This window comes from Squalius cephalus, assembly GCF_949319135.1.
Source record: "Squalius cephalus genome assembly, chromosome: 5".
Classification (NCBI taxonomy): Eukaryota; Metazoa; Chordata; class Actinopteri; order Cypriniformes; family Leuciscidae; genus Squalius; species Squalius cephalus.
In genome coordinates this window covers 49827155-49843936 of record NC_137126.1, presented here as the reverse complement: position 1 = coordinate 49843936, position 16782 = coordinate 49827155, and the positions used below count along the sequence as shown (strand labels likewise).

The following is a 16782-nucleotide window of genomic DNA, read 5'->3' as shown; positions in this document are numbered from 1 at the left end:
AGTGGCAGAAAATAATATGACGGAGCCGGAAAACTGTTAGTCGGGCAAATAAAACCTCTCAAGCGAGTCCCTGTGATGATGTTCACACAGAAGAGACACAGTGAAAGTGTTTCAGAGGTACTTGCCTAGCTTTTTATAATACTGCTCCCACGCTTTGGAATAGTCCATCTGGCCGGTCTGAGATCCATTATGACCTGAAATGACCAGAATTAAATTAATCTGACGGTGCTCAGAACTGTGGTAATTTCGTTATTATTATTAATATTTGTCATTATTTTCGTCACGAGACGAGAACTAAATAAAATCCAGTTTTGAGTGACTAAAACTAGGGCTGCACGATTAAGACAAATCAATTGTCGATTATTCCCTTGAAATTGTAATTTCACGATTATCACAATTTACATTGAATGATGTTTTGAACAGCTTTATGCCATTGTTTGAAGCGACCGCATGCCATATTGTCGTATCAAAATAAACAATTCCTCAAACTTTTATTTGCTTTTCTATAGGATAAAGCCGCAACATGTCAAAAATAAAAAAAGATTTAAAGACACTGTAGAAAGGAATAACACATCTGAAGCGCACAGCATCATGTAAGTGAACTTTGCATAATGTAATTGCGCCTTTATAAAGCATTCACTGCTCTTTAACAGCTTTAATAAGGATTAATTATATTTAAATTATGCAAATAAATGTCTGCTTGAAATAAAGAATGATGTATGCAAGTCGTTATAAAGAATGCATAATATCATGTGTTGTACTTTAGGAGAAGTGGTTTTGTTTCATTTTAATGTTTCATGTCACAGCAATTAAACCCGTGTCTCTATTACATGTTCAACCTTTAAAATCATTCATATTAACAGGTTAATTATAGATGTTTTCTCCGGGAGTATATAATGGGTTCGGAAACTTTAGAGAAATTCGAAATTAATGCATTATTATTGAACTAAACCCATTAGATTATTCGTCGACTAAATATACTGTAGATTTAGAGATTCAAATCTTATATTTGTCGACTAAAACAATTCAGATGACTAAAATATGACTAAAACTAAATGGCATTTAAGTCAAAAGACCATGACTAAACCTAGACCAGAACTTGCTGTGTAAATGAGCACGGCCTGAGAGGAAGCTGTGGAGATGTGAAACTCACTGGGATCCTGTTGGCTCTGGGGTTGCCATGTCTGATATGTGGTTCCCCATCCGCCGGTCATGAACGTCTGCGGACCACTGAACAAAACAACACCTCGCAGGTTAAACACACACACACACACACACACACACAGTCTGGTCTGAAACGCACTGCTGCACACGGAAGTGATGTGGAGAGTCATGTGAACGATGAAGAACTAGACCAGCGTGTGAGACTCGAGGTTTTGAGGAACTCACAACAAGCAAAACAAGATCCTGGAGGGAAACGATATTCTGTTCTGCTGTCAGACTGAAGAAGCTCTGGGGCAGGATAAACTCACCGGCGGGAGAGTGACGGAAGGAATGGAACAAATGGAAAAAAAAAAAAAAAAAAAAAGGAACAAAGAAAGGGAAGAAAGGGGAAGGAACAGAGCGAAGGAAGGACATGAAAAAGGAAGGAAGAAAAGAAAGGGAGGAAGGAAAGGACATGAAGGATGGAAGGAATGGAGGAAGGCAGGAAGGGAAGGAAAGGAAAGGAAAAAAGGAAAGGAAGAAAGAAAGGAAGGTAGGTAAGGAATGAAGGATGGAAGGGAAGGAGGAACGAAGGAACGAAGGAACAAAGGGAAGAAAGAAAAGAGAAGGAGAGAAGGGAAGAAAGGAAAGAAGGGAAAGAAAGAAAGAAGGGAAGAAAGGAAAGAAGGGAAGAAAGGAAAGAGGAAAGGGAAGAAATGAGAGAAGGAAAGGAGGAAAAGGGAAGAAAGGAAAGAAGGAAAGGAGAGAAGGAAAGGAAAGAAGCAAAGGAGAGAAGGAAAGGAGGAAAGGGAAGAAAGGAAAGAATGGAAGGAGGAAAAGGGAAGAAAGGAAAGAAGGGAAGGAGGAAAAGGGAAGAAAGGAAAGAAGGAAAGGAGAGAAGGAAAGGAGGAAAGGAAAGGGAAGAAAGGAAAGAAGGAAAGGAGAGAAGGAAAGGAGGAAAGGGAAGAAAGGAAGGAGGACAAGGGAAGAAAGGAAAGAAGGGAAGGAGGAAAAGGGAAGAAAGGAAAGAAGGAAAGGAGAGAAGGAAAGGAAAGAAGGAAAGGAGAGAAGGAAAGGAGGAAAGGGAAGAAAGGAAAGAATGGAAGGAGGAAAAGGGAAGAAAGGAAAGAAGGAAAGGAGAGAAGGAAAGGAGAGAAGGAAAGGAGAGAAGGAAAGGAAGAAAGGAAAGGGAAGAAAGGAAAGAAGGAAAGGAGAGAAGGAAAGGAGGAAAGGAAAGGAGAGAAGGAAAAGAGGAAAGGAAAGGGAAGAAAGGAAAGAAGGGAAGGAGAGAAGGAAAGGAGAGAAGGAAAGGAAGAAAGGAAAGGGAAGAAAGGAAAGAAGGAAAGGAGAGAAGGAAAGGAGGAAAGGAAAGGAGAGAAGGAAAGGAGGAAAGGGAAGAAAGGAAAGAATGGAAGGAGGACAAGGGAAGAAAGGAAAGAAGGGAAGGAGGAAAAGGGAAGAAAGGAAAGAAGGAAAGGAGAGAAGGAAAGGAGAGAAGGAAAGGAAGAACGGAAAGGGAAGAAAGGAAAGAAGGAAAGGAGAGAAGGAAAGGAGGAAAGGAAAGGAGAGAAGGAAAGGAGGAAAGGAAAGGAGAGAAGGAAAAGAGGAAAGGAAAGGGAAGAAAGGAAAGAAGGGAAGGAGGAAAAGGGAAGAAAGGAAAGAAGGAAAGGAGAGAAGGAAAGGAGGAAAGGAAAGGGAAGAAAGGAAAGAAGGGAAGGAGAGAAGGAAAGGAGGAAAGGAAAGGAGAGAAGGAAAGGAGGAAAGGGAAGAAAGGAAAGAATGGAAGGAGGAAAAGGGAAGAAAGGAAAGAAGGGAAGGAGGAAAAGGGAAGAAAGGAAAGAAGGAAAGGAGAGAAGGAAAGGAGGAAAGGAAAGGGAAGAAAGGAAAGAAGGAAAGGAGAGAAGGAAAGGAGGAAAGGGAAGAAAGGAAGGAGGACAAGGGAAGAAAGGAAAGAAGGGAAGGAGGAAAAGGGAAGAAAGGAAAGAAGGAAAGGAGAGAAGGAAAGGAAAGAAGGAAAGGAGAGAAGGAAAGGAGGAAAGGGAAGAAAGGAAAGAATGGAAGGAGGAAAAGGGAAGAAAGGAAAGAAGGAAAGGAGAGAAGGAAAGGAGAGAAGGAAAGGAGAGAAGGAAAGGAAGAAAGGAAAGGGAAGAAAGGAAAGAAGGAAAGGAGAGAAGGAAAGGAGGAAAGGAAAGGAGAGAAGGAAAAGAGGAAAGGAAAGGGAAGAAAGGAAAGAAGGGAAGGAGAGAAGGAAAGGAGAGAAGGAAAGGAAGAAAGGAAAGGGAAGAAAGGAAAGAAGGAAAGGAGAGAAGGAAAGGAGGAAAGGAAAGGAGAGAAGGAAAGGAGGAAAGGGAAGAAAGGAAAGAATGGAAGGAGGACAAGGGAAGAAAGGAAAGAAGGGAAGGAGGAAAAGGGAAGAAAGGAAAGAAGGAAAGGAGAGAAGGAAAGGAGAGAAGGAAAGGAAGAACGGAAAGGGAAGAAAGGAAAGAAGGAAAGGAGAGAAGGAAAGGAGGAAAGGAAAGGAGAGAAGGAAAGGAGGAAAGGAAAGGAGAGAAGGAAAAGAGGAAAGGAAAGGGAAGAAAGGAAAGAAGGGAAGGAGGAAAAGGGAAGAAAGGAAAGAAGGAAAGGAGAGAAGGAAAGGAAAGAAGGAAAGGAGAGAAGGAAAGGAGGAAAGGGAAGAAAGGAAAGAATGGAAGGAGGAAAAGGGAAGAAAGGAAAGAAGGGAAGGAGGAAAAGGGAAGAAAGGAAAGAAGGAAAGGAGAGAAGGAAAGGAGGAAAGGGAAGAAAGGAAAGAATGGAAGGAGGAAAAGGGAAGAAAGGAAAGAAGGGAAGGAGGAAAAGGGAAGAAAGGAAAGAAGGAAAGGAGAGAAGGAAAGGAGAGAAGGAAAGGAAGAAAGGAAAAGGAAGAAAGGAAAGAAGGAAAGGAGGAAAGGAAAGGAGAGAAGGAAAAGAGGAAAGGAAAGGGAAGAAAGGAAAGAAGGGAAGGAGAGAAGGAAAGGAGGAAAGGAAAGGAGAGAAGGAAAGGAGGAAAGGGAAGAAAGGAAAGAATGGAAGGAGGACAAGGGAAGAAAGGAAAGAAGGGAAGGAGGAAAAGGGAAGAAAGGAAAGAAGGAAAGGAGAGAAGGAAAGGAGAGAAGGAAAGGAAGAAAGGAAAGGGAAGAAAGGAAAGAAGGAAAGGAGAGAAGGAAAGGAGGAAAGGAAAGGAGAGAAGGAAAGGAGGAAAGGGAAGAAAGGAAAGAATGGAAGGAGGACAAGGGAAGAAAGGAAAGAAGGGAAGGAGGAAAAGGGAAGAAAGGAAAGAAGGAAAGGAGAGAAGGAAAGGAGAGAAGGAAAGGAAGAAAGGAAAGGGAAGAAAGGAAAGAAGGAAAGGAGAGAAGGAAAGGAGGAAAGGAAAGGAGAGAAGGAAAGGAGGAAAGGAAAGGAGAGAAGGAAAAGAGGAAAGGAAAGGGAAGAAAGGAAAGAAGGGAAGGAGGAAAAGGGAAGAAAGAAAGGGAAGAAAGGAAAGGGAAGAAAGGAAAGAAGGAAAGGAGAGAAGGAAAGGAGGAAAGGAAAGGAGAGAAGGAAAGGAGGAAAGGAAAGGAGAGAAGGAAAAGAGGAAAGGAAAGGGAAGAAAGGAAAGAAGGGAAGGAGGAAAAGGGAAGAAAGAAAGGGAAGAAAGGAAAGAAGGGAGGGAGGAAAGGGAAGGGAAGAAGGGAGGGAGGAAAGGGAAGAAGGGAAGAAGTCACTCACTTCTGATGAGGAGTCGCTGGTCCTTGAGTGAAAGGACTGAGTCCAAAGCTGCTGTTTCCTCCCATTCCAGATGCCTGAGAGGAAGAGGAGAAACACCATCAGACACACTGAACACACACACTGAACACAGAACTCACACTGAACACACTCATCTGTTCATCAGACACAAGTATCCCATTCCCGACCTGGATTATCGATTCCCAACCCTCCAGAAGAGTCTCTTTTAAACTCTCACGACCCCAAACTTTTAAACGCTAATGTGAAATTAACACCCAGTGCATCCACCAATAGAGCGCGTGGATTAGGCGAGCGCTCACCCCGATCTTCTCGTCGATCAGCTGTCGGGCCATCTCCATCTGCTGAGGAGACCCGCGGATGGAGAAGATCCTGACGTTGGGATCGGTGTTGGGAGGAGGGTTTCTCTGCAGCTCCACGTGAGCGCCGGACTGCTGGTTGATGTTCTTGATGGTCTCTCCACCTGAGCAGAACACACACACACACACCCACACCATGTGTAAAGTCGACACCATTGCTGAGTATTTCCTCCTTAAAACTGCAGTGAACCAAAGACAGTCTCAAAAACACGCTTTGAAATCGCTGGTGTTTCTGACGTCACAAACTACCTTGTAACCAATCAGATCAACGTGTGATCGTCAACCAGTGGATCTCTGAGTGAGTGAGTGAGTGGAGGGGGGGCTCATTTGCATATTCATAGAACCGCGCATACTAAATGAGGCGAGGGTGTCGGGTTACATTCAAGATATTTGAATGCATGAAGTTTTTTTTTTCCCCAAGGAAAAAATGTTTAAATGACATTTTACTGATCAAAGATGAGTTTTAAGGGATAAAATTATTGAGTACAGGGGGACTTTAAAAAACAGTCTTTGAATATAAATATATAACCTTTAATTTTCTTGCAAACATTTGTTGACTGCATAAAAACATTTGTTAATTGATGAAATAAAATATAAATATTAGTAAAAAGAAAAGAAAATTAGAAATGTTGCATTTGCAATAAACTGAAATAAATTTAAGTTAAAGCAATAAAATAATTAATCAGAGAATATATATATATATATATATATATATATATAAAACTAAATGGCAATATTAAGAAAAAGACTAAAACAATGTCAAAAGCACATTACTAAAAATTAAACTAAAATTAACATGAAAACCAAACATTAAAAACGATCGAAATATTATAAAAATAAAATAACACTGGTCTGCGTGAAGATGCAGATAGAATTTAAATAATTTTCTCATGTAATTTATTTACACGTTTTATTACTAATTTAATAAATGTGAAATTAATCTAAAATTAATTTCACAATTTTTCCCAAAAAAATCAAGTCGAGCAACATGAAGCCTCTTTGAATCATCTGCCCGAGGGAACACGAGGGGCCTCGGGATTGTGTACGAACACAGAAAGCCTGGTAAAGGGAAACACAGTGATGTCTGAACATTTGTTCACTTGTGGGAGGCGCATCTATGCGGCGTGACCCCGGCTGACCCCGGCTGAAAACGCCCATCTAAAACACTCCTCCTCTCTTTGCCGCCGATGGACTGAGACGGGACATTAAGCTATTGTCAAACAAATTTAACTTCTGCATTAATGAAGCCATTATGAGCTCCGCAGTCAGATAAAGAGCCGGGCGTCCAGTTCATGGACGGAGAGGACTGGTTAAACTGCTGGTGGTCTTCGACACACACCGAAGAGAGAGTCTAACAAAGCTGATCAACAATGAGCTCAGAGGTGGGCATGAGAAACGCAAATCCCCTAATTAATGCATTAGATGGCAGAAAATTACCTTTTCATGATTTTGCATTGAGGTTTGTTGACGTTCATGATAAAATGCATCTAAAGGAACGAGACAACGCTTCATCTTTAGGAGATTTGATGACAAATGTGGACAGATAAACTACACATTAAAATGACCTGCATATATAACCAAACCCAAAGGGATCGCATTAATAATCCATTAGTGCTTCTGACAATCTCTATAATGTAAATTAAAAGAACAGATTCATAACTGAATTGCCAAATTGAAAAAAAATTTAAAAACTGAAATATTACTACATTAAAACAGTCAAGAATCAACCAATAAATATTACCCACAATCCAACAGTTCCTGTTTTAGTATCATTGCGAAACTATTATGGTTTGTTGATACTTTCAATTAGACTTCACTTTTATATTTTATGGTTTTTAAATTTTAGTTAAAAGTTTTAGTATTTTTTGTCATTTTTATTAGTTTAACATTTAAATTTCGTAATAGAACAAAACCAACTGATACTTAAATTAAATGGAAGTGTTGATGAACCATTCAGTCGCCAGTGAACAGAACGTCACTCATCGGATGAATGGCACTTTTAAGACCACCTAGTAGATGTTTTACACCATAGTAGTCTAATAAAGAGCTTAAAGGGTCCCTACAGAGTGAGCACTTAAGGGTCATTGTATACAAAGTGATGTTTCTGACAAACGTGCATCTGACAGGATTAGTTTTGAGGAAAGTATAATTTTCACCAACTCAATTTATTCCACTATGTTTTCTAAATGATGCGTGTTATTATTCAGTACTCTCATTACAATGCAATTATAAAACAACTTTACAAACAATGCTTCCTAGTTTTGTTGTCTGTCGCTTTAAATGCTCAAGAGCTTTAGAGCTGAGTGGATTCTGATTGGCTGTCAATGTTTTTATTGTTCATCAGCTGAAAACAATCGTTCTGAAACTGAGTCTAACGATATTGTTCCTCGTTATCATAGTTGTGGGGCGGACTTCTCTATTATAATAGATGTAGTTTTAGTTATTGTCCTTGAAGCGAACGGGCCTTTAGTCTTGAAGCTTGGCAATGTGGTACACGAATATTGCTGCGCTTGATATGATCAATTGTTTGTGACATTTAAATCTCTTAATAGAACAAAACCGACCGATATTTAAATCTCTTAATAAAACTGACCGATATTTAAATCTATTAATAAAACAACACTGACCGATATTTAAATCTCTTAAAACAAAACCGACCGATATTTAAATCTCTTCATAAAACAGACCGATATTTAAATTAATTACAACAAAACAGACCAATATTTAAATGAATTAGAACAAACCGACCAATATTTAAATCTCTTAATGAACCACCGACTGATATTTAAATCTCTTAAAACAAAACTGACCGATATTTAAATCTCTTATTATAAAACAAAACCGACCGATATTTAAATCTCTTCATAAAACACCGACCGATATTTAAATGAATTAGAACAAAACCGACCGATATTTAAATCTCTTAAAACAAAACTGACCGATATTTAAATCTATTAATATAAAACAAAACCGACCGATATTTAAATCTCTTAAAACAAAACTGACCGATATTTAAATCTATTAATATAAAACAAAACCGACCGATATTTAAATCTCTTCATAAAACACTGACCGATATTTAAATGAATTAGAACAAAACAGACCGATATTTAAATGAATAACAAAACCGAACAATATTTAAATGTATAATATAACAAAACAGACCAATATTTTTTATTTTTAGCACAAACGCAGGTAATTCACACACACATCTCTCATCTCCCACTGCAAACATCAATAACAGCTTTAACTTGTCAATGCTGGAAATTGACCATGGTATAAGCGGGATAACCCATGGCTAGCTGTGCATTAAACCATTTAAACGGTGGTTCTTTGCCTCCACTTCGTGCACAGCTAGCCATGGATTATCCCTTACATATTGTAATACTGTATAATATATCAGCACATGGTCTAGTTCTAACCTTTCCCGATCACAAGTCCACACTTATCCGCCGGTATTGTGTAGGTGACCTCCTGCAAGCCTCCAGGAGTTCCCATGTTCCAATCACCACGACCTCTGCCACGACCTCTGGGTCCAACCGGACCTCCAAAACCATCACGCTCCTGAACGACAAACAGAGGAGAAACATAAAACACGAGCCACACAAAACATCCAGAATTGGTCATGTGGACATTAACTAAAATTGGGGCTGATTACATAATCTGAGAATATTTATTTTCCATTTTAATTGGTTAATTTAAAAAGTAGACATTTTAAGCTTTCTATAGATATATTTCTCATATCTGTGAGGCAGACTGCTTTGAAACTGTCTGGATTGTATAATGCGCTATAGAAGTAAAGCTGACTTGACTAGAATCACGAAGTACAACAAATGGCTATAATTCCTGAAGATCTGGATGTACCTGTGCTGTTTGGACCAGATCATTGATGAGGTGAACGGCGTGTTGACATCGGTCGGGCTGACCCATGACCTGTGCGATCCGGTCGGGACTGATCCCATCATCTGAAACACATTTAAATAACAATTCAGTAACTGAATGAATTCAACAGGCCTTCTCAAATGAATTGCTCAGCTGCATGTGAATATTCATTGGATTGTAAACAGTGTAAACACATGTGAGAGAACAGTATATTAATCCTTGTAAACTTCTTAACGCTTCAATGATCCCTGCTGGGCCTCCACGGGTCTTAAGAGATTTGCGTGATCAAGTGTGTCCCAACATGACCCTAACCGGAGTTCTCCAACATCCCCAAACAGATACAGGTAAACCACACAGGAGGAGATACAGTAAAACTGAAAATATTTTACATTTTTAAATAAATGTCAAATATAAATATTAGTTGAAAATCCGAAACTAAAATTATTCAAAATATGAATAAAACTATAATAAAACTGCTATTCGTGAAATAGGATGTGTGAAAGTAATGGTAAGAATGAGAAAAAAAGCAGTAAAACTGCATATTGGTCCACAAACTTTTAAATGATCTTACAGATTTCAGTTTCACTGCCGCTCTATTCCTCTAAATCTGCTTTAGATCTTTGGACTTCTCTATTATAATAGATTTAGTAATAGTTATCGTTCTTGAAGTAAACGGGCCTTTAGTCTTGAAATTCGGCACTGTGGTAGCCGAACATTGCAGTGCGAGATATGATCAAGTGTTTGCGACATTTAAATCTCTTAATAGAACCAAACAGACCGATATTTAAATTAATTAATAGAACAAAAGCGACCGATATTTAAATTTATTAGTAGAACAAATTGATCGATATTTGAATTAGTAGAACGAAACAGACCGATATTTAAATTAATAGAACAAAGAGACCGATATTTAAATTAATAGAACAAACTGATCGATATTTGAATTAATTAGAACGAAACAGACCGATATTTAAATTAATTAATAGAACAAAGAGACCGATATTTAAATTAATAGAACAAACTGATCGATATTTGAATTAATTAGAACGAAACAGACCGATATTTAAATAAATAAAGCAAAACCAACCGATATTTAAATTAATAGAACAAAACCGACTGATATTTAAATTAATTAATAGAACAAACTGACCGATATTTGAATTAATTAGTAGAACAAACTGACCGATATTTGAATTAATTAGTAGAACGAAACAGACCGATATTTAAATGAATAAAGCAAAACCAACCGATATTTAAATCTCTTAATAGAACAAAACCAACCGATATTTAAATTAATAGAACAAAACCGACTGATATTTAAATGAATTAATAGAACAAACTGACCGATATTTGAATTTAGTAGAACGAAACAGACCCATATTTAAATTAATAGAACTAAACCGACCGATATTTAAATGAATTAATAGAACAAAAACGATTGATATTTAAATGAATTAATAGAACAAAAACGATTGATATTTAAATTAATTAATAGAACAAAAACAATTGATATTTAAATTAATTAATAGAACAAACTGACCGATATTTGAATTAATTAGTAGAACGAAACAGACCGATATTTAAATGAATAAAGCAAAACCAACCGATATTTAATACATTTTTTGAATAAAACTGATCGACATTTAAATCTCGTAATAGATCTCGCACTGTTCTATTCTTTGTAAATCTGCTTTGGATCTTGTGTTGTAAAACGTGTAACAAATCCATTTCAAGGTAAAACACTCCTCAACCTGGAGTAGTGAAAGTTTCGTAAGTTCTTGTCTATATGGACAGAATAAGATGCAATATGAACTAGACTTAATACTGATAAGCATATTTCATGTATGCTAATGTTGGAAACACATCCAAAAGGAAAATTAAAGAGGCCATATTATGCCTCTCCTAGAACAGGTTTTCCTGTTGTAATGATTATTCTCCTCATATTCTCCATTGTTGCGGCTCCTCTCTTCCCAGTCTGTCAGTAACGCTCTGTTTACTTCCTGTCTCTATGAAGCCCCTCCTTCTGAAAAGCACACTGTGCTCTGATTGGTCGGCTGGAGCAGTGTTGTGATTGGTCGAGCGCTTCGAGTGTGTTTGGGAAATGTCCCGCCCCTTTCTATAACCGCCAGTTTAACACACTACTAACTCAACCAGGCCCTGCCCCTTTATTCTGCACATTAATTATTATAATGAGGAATATTGTGACATGTTCGTTCCCCGAAGAAACTCAAAACTACAATGGAGGCGTTTCAGGAGTTCAGAAACACTGACATAGAGATTAACTGGAGCTTTTTTTTAATGCTCTAACAGCAACATTACACACTAAAGAAAGATGAACCATAAAAAAACCATAATAGGTCCTCTTTAAATGAAATGTTAGTGAACACTGACCTGGCTTAAACTGGATCCTGACACCCGCATCGTTCTGAATCTTCTTGATCATCTCCCCGTTTCTGCCAATGACGATTCCAACGGCAAACCTGGGCACTGCCACCTGTGTGTGCAAAACCTAATAATGAATTATTTCTGGCATATTCTCAAGCTCAAAATGTCTTAACTGCAAAAAATGCTTTTCTTACTTTGTATTTTTGTCTTGTTTCCAGTCCAGATATCAAAAGATTCTTAAATCAAGAAGCATTTACTAGATGAGTAAAATGACATAAGAAATTCTCTCTTGTTTTCTGATAAAAAAAAATAAAATTAAGCAAGTTTTTGCTTAAAACAAGCAAAATTATCTGCCAATGGGGTAAAAAGATTTTTTTCCTTACCCCATTGGCAGATAACTTTGCTTGTTTTAAGCAAAAACTCGCTTAGTTTTATTTTTTTTATCAGGAAACAAGACTTGTCTAGTAAATGCATCTTGATTTAAGAATCTTTAGATATTTGGACTAGAAACAAGACAAAAACACGAAGAAAAGCATTTTTTGCAGTGTTGGAGCTCAGGAGCTGAACACGTCTTACATCGATGCTGCTTCCCAGCCTGGATCCGAAGTCACTGCGGCCGCTCCTGAAATCTCCCTGATCCTTTTCCCTGATGATCTCCACGACCAGCTCCCGCGCTTGCTGTACAAAACACACACAGACTCAGACGTCACTCGACATGACTGTGGATCTGGGACTGTAAAGACCCCGATATACTCTTTCATTCTTCGTTTATGCCTTTGCAGCGAACGTCCTGATGATGCACCGATATCAACATTTTGGCCGATACCGATAACTATTTGAAACCGATAACCGATATTTTGGCCGATAAATCTAAATCAAAATGTTTAGATGCTTTTTGAGAGCCTGATTACAAGTCTAACCATTAAAATCCATGTAATAAATACATAAATCAACATAAATCCCACATATACAGTAACCTAGTTTGAACCAGAGTAAATTTTACAATTATTTTCCTTTTCTGAAGTGATTCTAATCATATTTCAAGCAATTCATAACATCATGATGAACAGTGTGCATCTGAAGTGTCTAAACTGAAGGAAATAATACATTATCAGCTTTAAGATATCGGAAAGATAATAACATTAAAAATTAACATATCGGCCGATACCGATATTGTGCATCTCTACAAAAAATAAGGATGAATAAATTTAAACATACATGTAAAAATATATTGAAACAAGAGTATGTGTCCAAAAAATTAAAATATGAGCAGAAAATGTCAGAGAGCACAAAACTAATATAATTATATATTCAAGGAATTTTTAATTCATGTTTCAGTTCTGTAAAATATATTTTTTAATGTGGTTTTGATTCAAGCTTTTAAAAAAAAAAAAAAAAATTAGATTCCCCCTTATTTTTAAATCAGTGACATTGAAAAACGAATGCGAAATTATCCAAATACCAATTTTGTGTTGTATACGTTTTACATGTTTTTCAATTTTTGAATTGTTTCCTTATCAGTGCCTGCAATACTTTTGGCCGGACAATTTAATCCCATACGTCTGACTTTGACGGATTGAAAAGAAGAAAGTAAATTTCCAAATCAAAGAAGGCGGAGCCTCATAGCCACACCCACATATTGCATCATCATCACCACCGACCAATGGCAGTTGAAGGTTTTAGAAACTTTAAGAACTTCAAACACACTTCGTTTTGGCCTGATTTGGTTTGAAATGACGCCACACCAGTTCATTCTTCAATTACGCTGCAAGTATATCAAGGTCTTAATGTTATTAAAGAGACGAACCTGAACTTTATAAGGGTCTCCAGTGATTCTCAAGGGTTTGTCTGATCCAGTGGGCATCGGGTCGTCCTGAATCATGATCATCTTCACTCCTGTCCTCTCCTGTGGGCGCACAAAATACATGCATTTCATTTAATTGCTTAACTACATCATTTGATATAAATGTATAATACAAAACTCATGGGGGAAAATGTTCCTGTACATGTTGAACTTCAGGAGCATTAACATTAAAATTGAATCTAGAAAAATTCAAACAGAAAACATAATTTGGGAAAAATAAAAAGGATTACAAAAATAAAACCGAAACAAATAAAATAGATTTCAATGAAATATTTTAGACATGCTTTTCGATTACTAACATTTAATTTAACCATTAAAAAAAGAAAAAAAAAGGGAAAAAATAATTTAATAGAAAAGAAAGAATAGTTAATAGAATTTTTTTTAAATTGTTAAAACTATTGGTAAAGCATCTGATGCATGACTTGTTAAATCTGGAAGGGAAAGGAAAAAAATTATAATTTATTTAAAGTATATGTATTTATTTAGATTTATTTGAATAAATAATATATAATTAACTAAAATAAGACTCTTTTTAAACACTAAAAAGATTAAGCATTTCTCAATTTTGTGTGATTTTACATAGCTTGTTTATAAAAAAAATTACTAAAATATAAAAAAAGTTAAATGCACAAAGAATATTTATTTAATGTAGATATTTTAAAATAGAAAATTAAGATATTTCTCTCCTCCATTTCCAAAAAAATTATGTATTTTGAGGGAGCTACACATCTCTGTATCGCAACAGAAAATAGTAGTGAATGCATCACCACTTTTAGCCATTTTGATTTTATGTTGTCATTGAATACAAAAAAAAACAAGAGGATATGGATATGGAATTATGGGTAAGGATGTAACAACCTGAAATGTTAAAAAAAGCTTTTAAAGTGTAGTGGGCATCACGGATCAGAGGGTTAAAGAGTCGTGGGACGCCTGACAGAGATTGAGTGCTGGAAACACACTATACGAGATGAAACGATCAAATCTTGCGTCCCGACGCCCGTTGTCCCCACGACACCCCACGTCAAACTGATCGGGCCTAAATCATGTAATCTGAACCATGTTGTAATTTCCACCCAACCTGAAGTTGTTTGATGGTGTCGCCTCCTTTCCCGATGACCAGGCCGACTTTACTGGCCGGGATCAGGATCTCCTGGACGGCGCTGTTCCCGTCCATCTGACTGTGGAAGCCCGGCCCGTTCCGACACCGGTCCACGATCTGCCCCAACAACCTCTTCGCTTGCCTGACCGACGACAGAGAGAGTTACTGAATGCCACGTCAGCATCTAAGGCTATTATCACGGCAAAAACTCAATTACAAAAATACAAATATCATAAATACAATAAAACCAAGAAAGCAAGCAAAGAAACAAGTCATATTACACAAATTTAAAATTAACATATGATAAAAAAATATATTAATGTATATTTAGTGTATTTTGATTAATAAAACAGAACATACAATCAAACCAGAGTTTATTCAGACCCCTTCAACATTTCTCACATTATCACAGTTTATTCGCTATAGTTTAGAAAATGGTAATAAAATATGAGCAGAACTCAGTTGATATTTGACTGGTTTTGTCCGTCCTTCTGTTAGACTGTCTCACACATGAATTATGTTGAATATCTGTCAGCTGTTAAATTTAACTACACAATTAGATAATACCAGTTTAGCTCAACCAATCACCAAGCAATGCTTCATTGTGTTCAGTCTGTGTGTAAAAAGAGCATTAGCAATTAAAGAAAACACACTTCAGCAGAACATGATCAGCTCAAAGTGTCCGAATCATTTTTGGTCCCAAACGTTTATAAATGTCACTGAATGAAGAGTTATTGGGTATAATATGTCACAGTTTATTTTGCTCTCTTCACTTACAGAAATGAACTATAGTGTCCTGATCACACTAGTAGAAAAATATAAAAAATGAAATCTGGGGTCTGAATAATGTTTGGATTGTCGATCAATCAGTGTTTCAAACCGCGGAAAGACGTCAATAAAACAGCTTGAGAACAATATCAACTCACATTTACCTCAGAAAAGCCATTCGAGACTCTATAGTTAACTAGAATAATGCGCATTTTCATACATATAAGACTTAAATATTCATATAATATACTTATATATTTTTAACTTTACCTGTTTTTCATGATAGATTTATTCAAGCATGTATTTTAGGAATGCAACGATATAAAAATTGGCCGATACCGATAATTCTTTATATTTAAAAGCCGATAACCGTTATATCGGCCGATAAATCTAATTTTTTATATAATTTTTGAGAGCCTGGTTACAAAAACGAAAAGTCTCACCATTAAACATCCATGTCCCAAACACACAATTATAATGATGTTCTCTTTATAAGTTTATGTAGCCGATATTACAGACTTGTATAACTGTATTTTCCTTTTTTGAAGTGATTTCAATCATATTTCAAGCAATTCAAAACCATCACGCGCATTCTGAAGTGTCTATAATACATTATTTATCGGCTTTAATATTTCGGCCAAATTTTCTTAGCGGACCGATAACGTTAACATTAAAAATGAACATATATCGGCCGATACCGATATGCTGGCCGATATATATCATGCATCCCTAAATATATTTAATATTCAAGAACAAGTTATGACGAATTGGAGTAGAAACATAATTACGTCATTAAATATTTATATAAAAACTAAGTGTTTGTATACAAATCAGTTGTTAATTTTAACCTGCACTTTTTTTTCGTAACTATACCGGATATATTTTCAACATAGAATCTAATCGAGATCAGAATCGAACTTGTGAATGGAAATCAAGCAGTGTTTGAGGCTTAGTTGAACAGAAGTGTGTGTAAGCTTTGTTGCATTATTTTCCTGTTATCTTTGAAACAATCTGTATTGTAAAAAGCGCTGTATAAATAAAGGTGACTGTAAGGGCAGTGAACTCTTACTCGATGCTCTCTGGGGTCCCAGTCAGGGTGCAAGGCCTGTCCATCATCCCTCCACTGTCTGTGGGAGAGAACACACACATAATCATAAACAAACTAAAATCACAGCACAAACTGTGGGCAAACTGGCCAGCGCTTCGGCACCAGGGTCACACACTGGTTTTGCTCAGATTCTCTTGTGGCCATCAAATGTTTATTTTACATTAAAATTTCTGCTCTACATGACTCAAGTTGCACTAGCGCTTTAAAGCTTCAGAGATTGTTTCATCTCTGGATCACGGTTATTATCGTCAACTAAAACTATACACATATTTGTTAATTGTAATAAAGCTGAATAGTTGAAAAACTTAAACTAAATGAAAATTTGAAATGTTGCCTTGGCAATAAACTGAAATAAGTTTAAGTTGAAGCACTAAAATAATTAACTTGAAATTAAAAATCTAAAACTGAAATAAAAATAAATAAAACCTAAATG

At 36.6% G+C, this 16782-nt stretch overlaps 1 protein-coding gene across 12 annotated transcripts in view; it reads right to left on the bottom strand.

Moving 5' to 3' along the window:
• Positions 1-16782, bottom strand: part of fubp3 (far upstream element (FUSE) binding protein 3) — a 45473-nt gene that overhangs the window by 5232 nt on the left and 23459 nt on the right. For 4 of the 12 annotated variants that reach the window (XR_013821303.1, XR_013821306.1, XM_079871919.1 and 1 more), the window contains exons 6-16: positions 16311-16368; positions 14453-14615; positions 13318-13416; positions 12087-12188; positions 11517-11619; positions 9108-9208; positions 8666-8807; positions 5187-5347; positions 4870-4943; positions 1154-1230; positions 126-194 (exon numbers count right to left, since the gene is read on the bottom strand). Coding sequence is in view for 7 of the 12 variants with exons in the window: in XM_079871919.1 (XP_079728045.1) it covers positions 126-194; positions 1154-1230; positions 4870-4943; positions 5187-5347; positions 8666-8807; positions 9108-9208; positions 11517-11619; positions 12087-12188; positions 13318-13416; positions 14453-14615; positions 16311-16368 (1149 nt within the window). In the remaining 5 variants the exon portion in view is untranslated. Of the gene's footprint in view, positions 1-125; positions 195-1153; positions 1231-4869; positions 4944-5186; positions 5348-8665; positions 8808-9107; positions 9209-11516; positions 11635-12086; positions 12189-13317; positions 13417-14452; positions 14616-16310; positions 16369-16782 lie in introns of all 12 variants that reach the window. The other 8 variants (XR_013821304.1, XM_079871922.1, XM_079871917.1 and 5 more) reach the window with 3 other exon arrangements.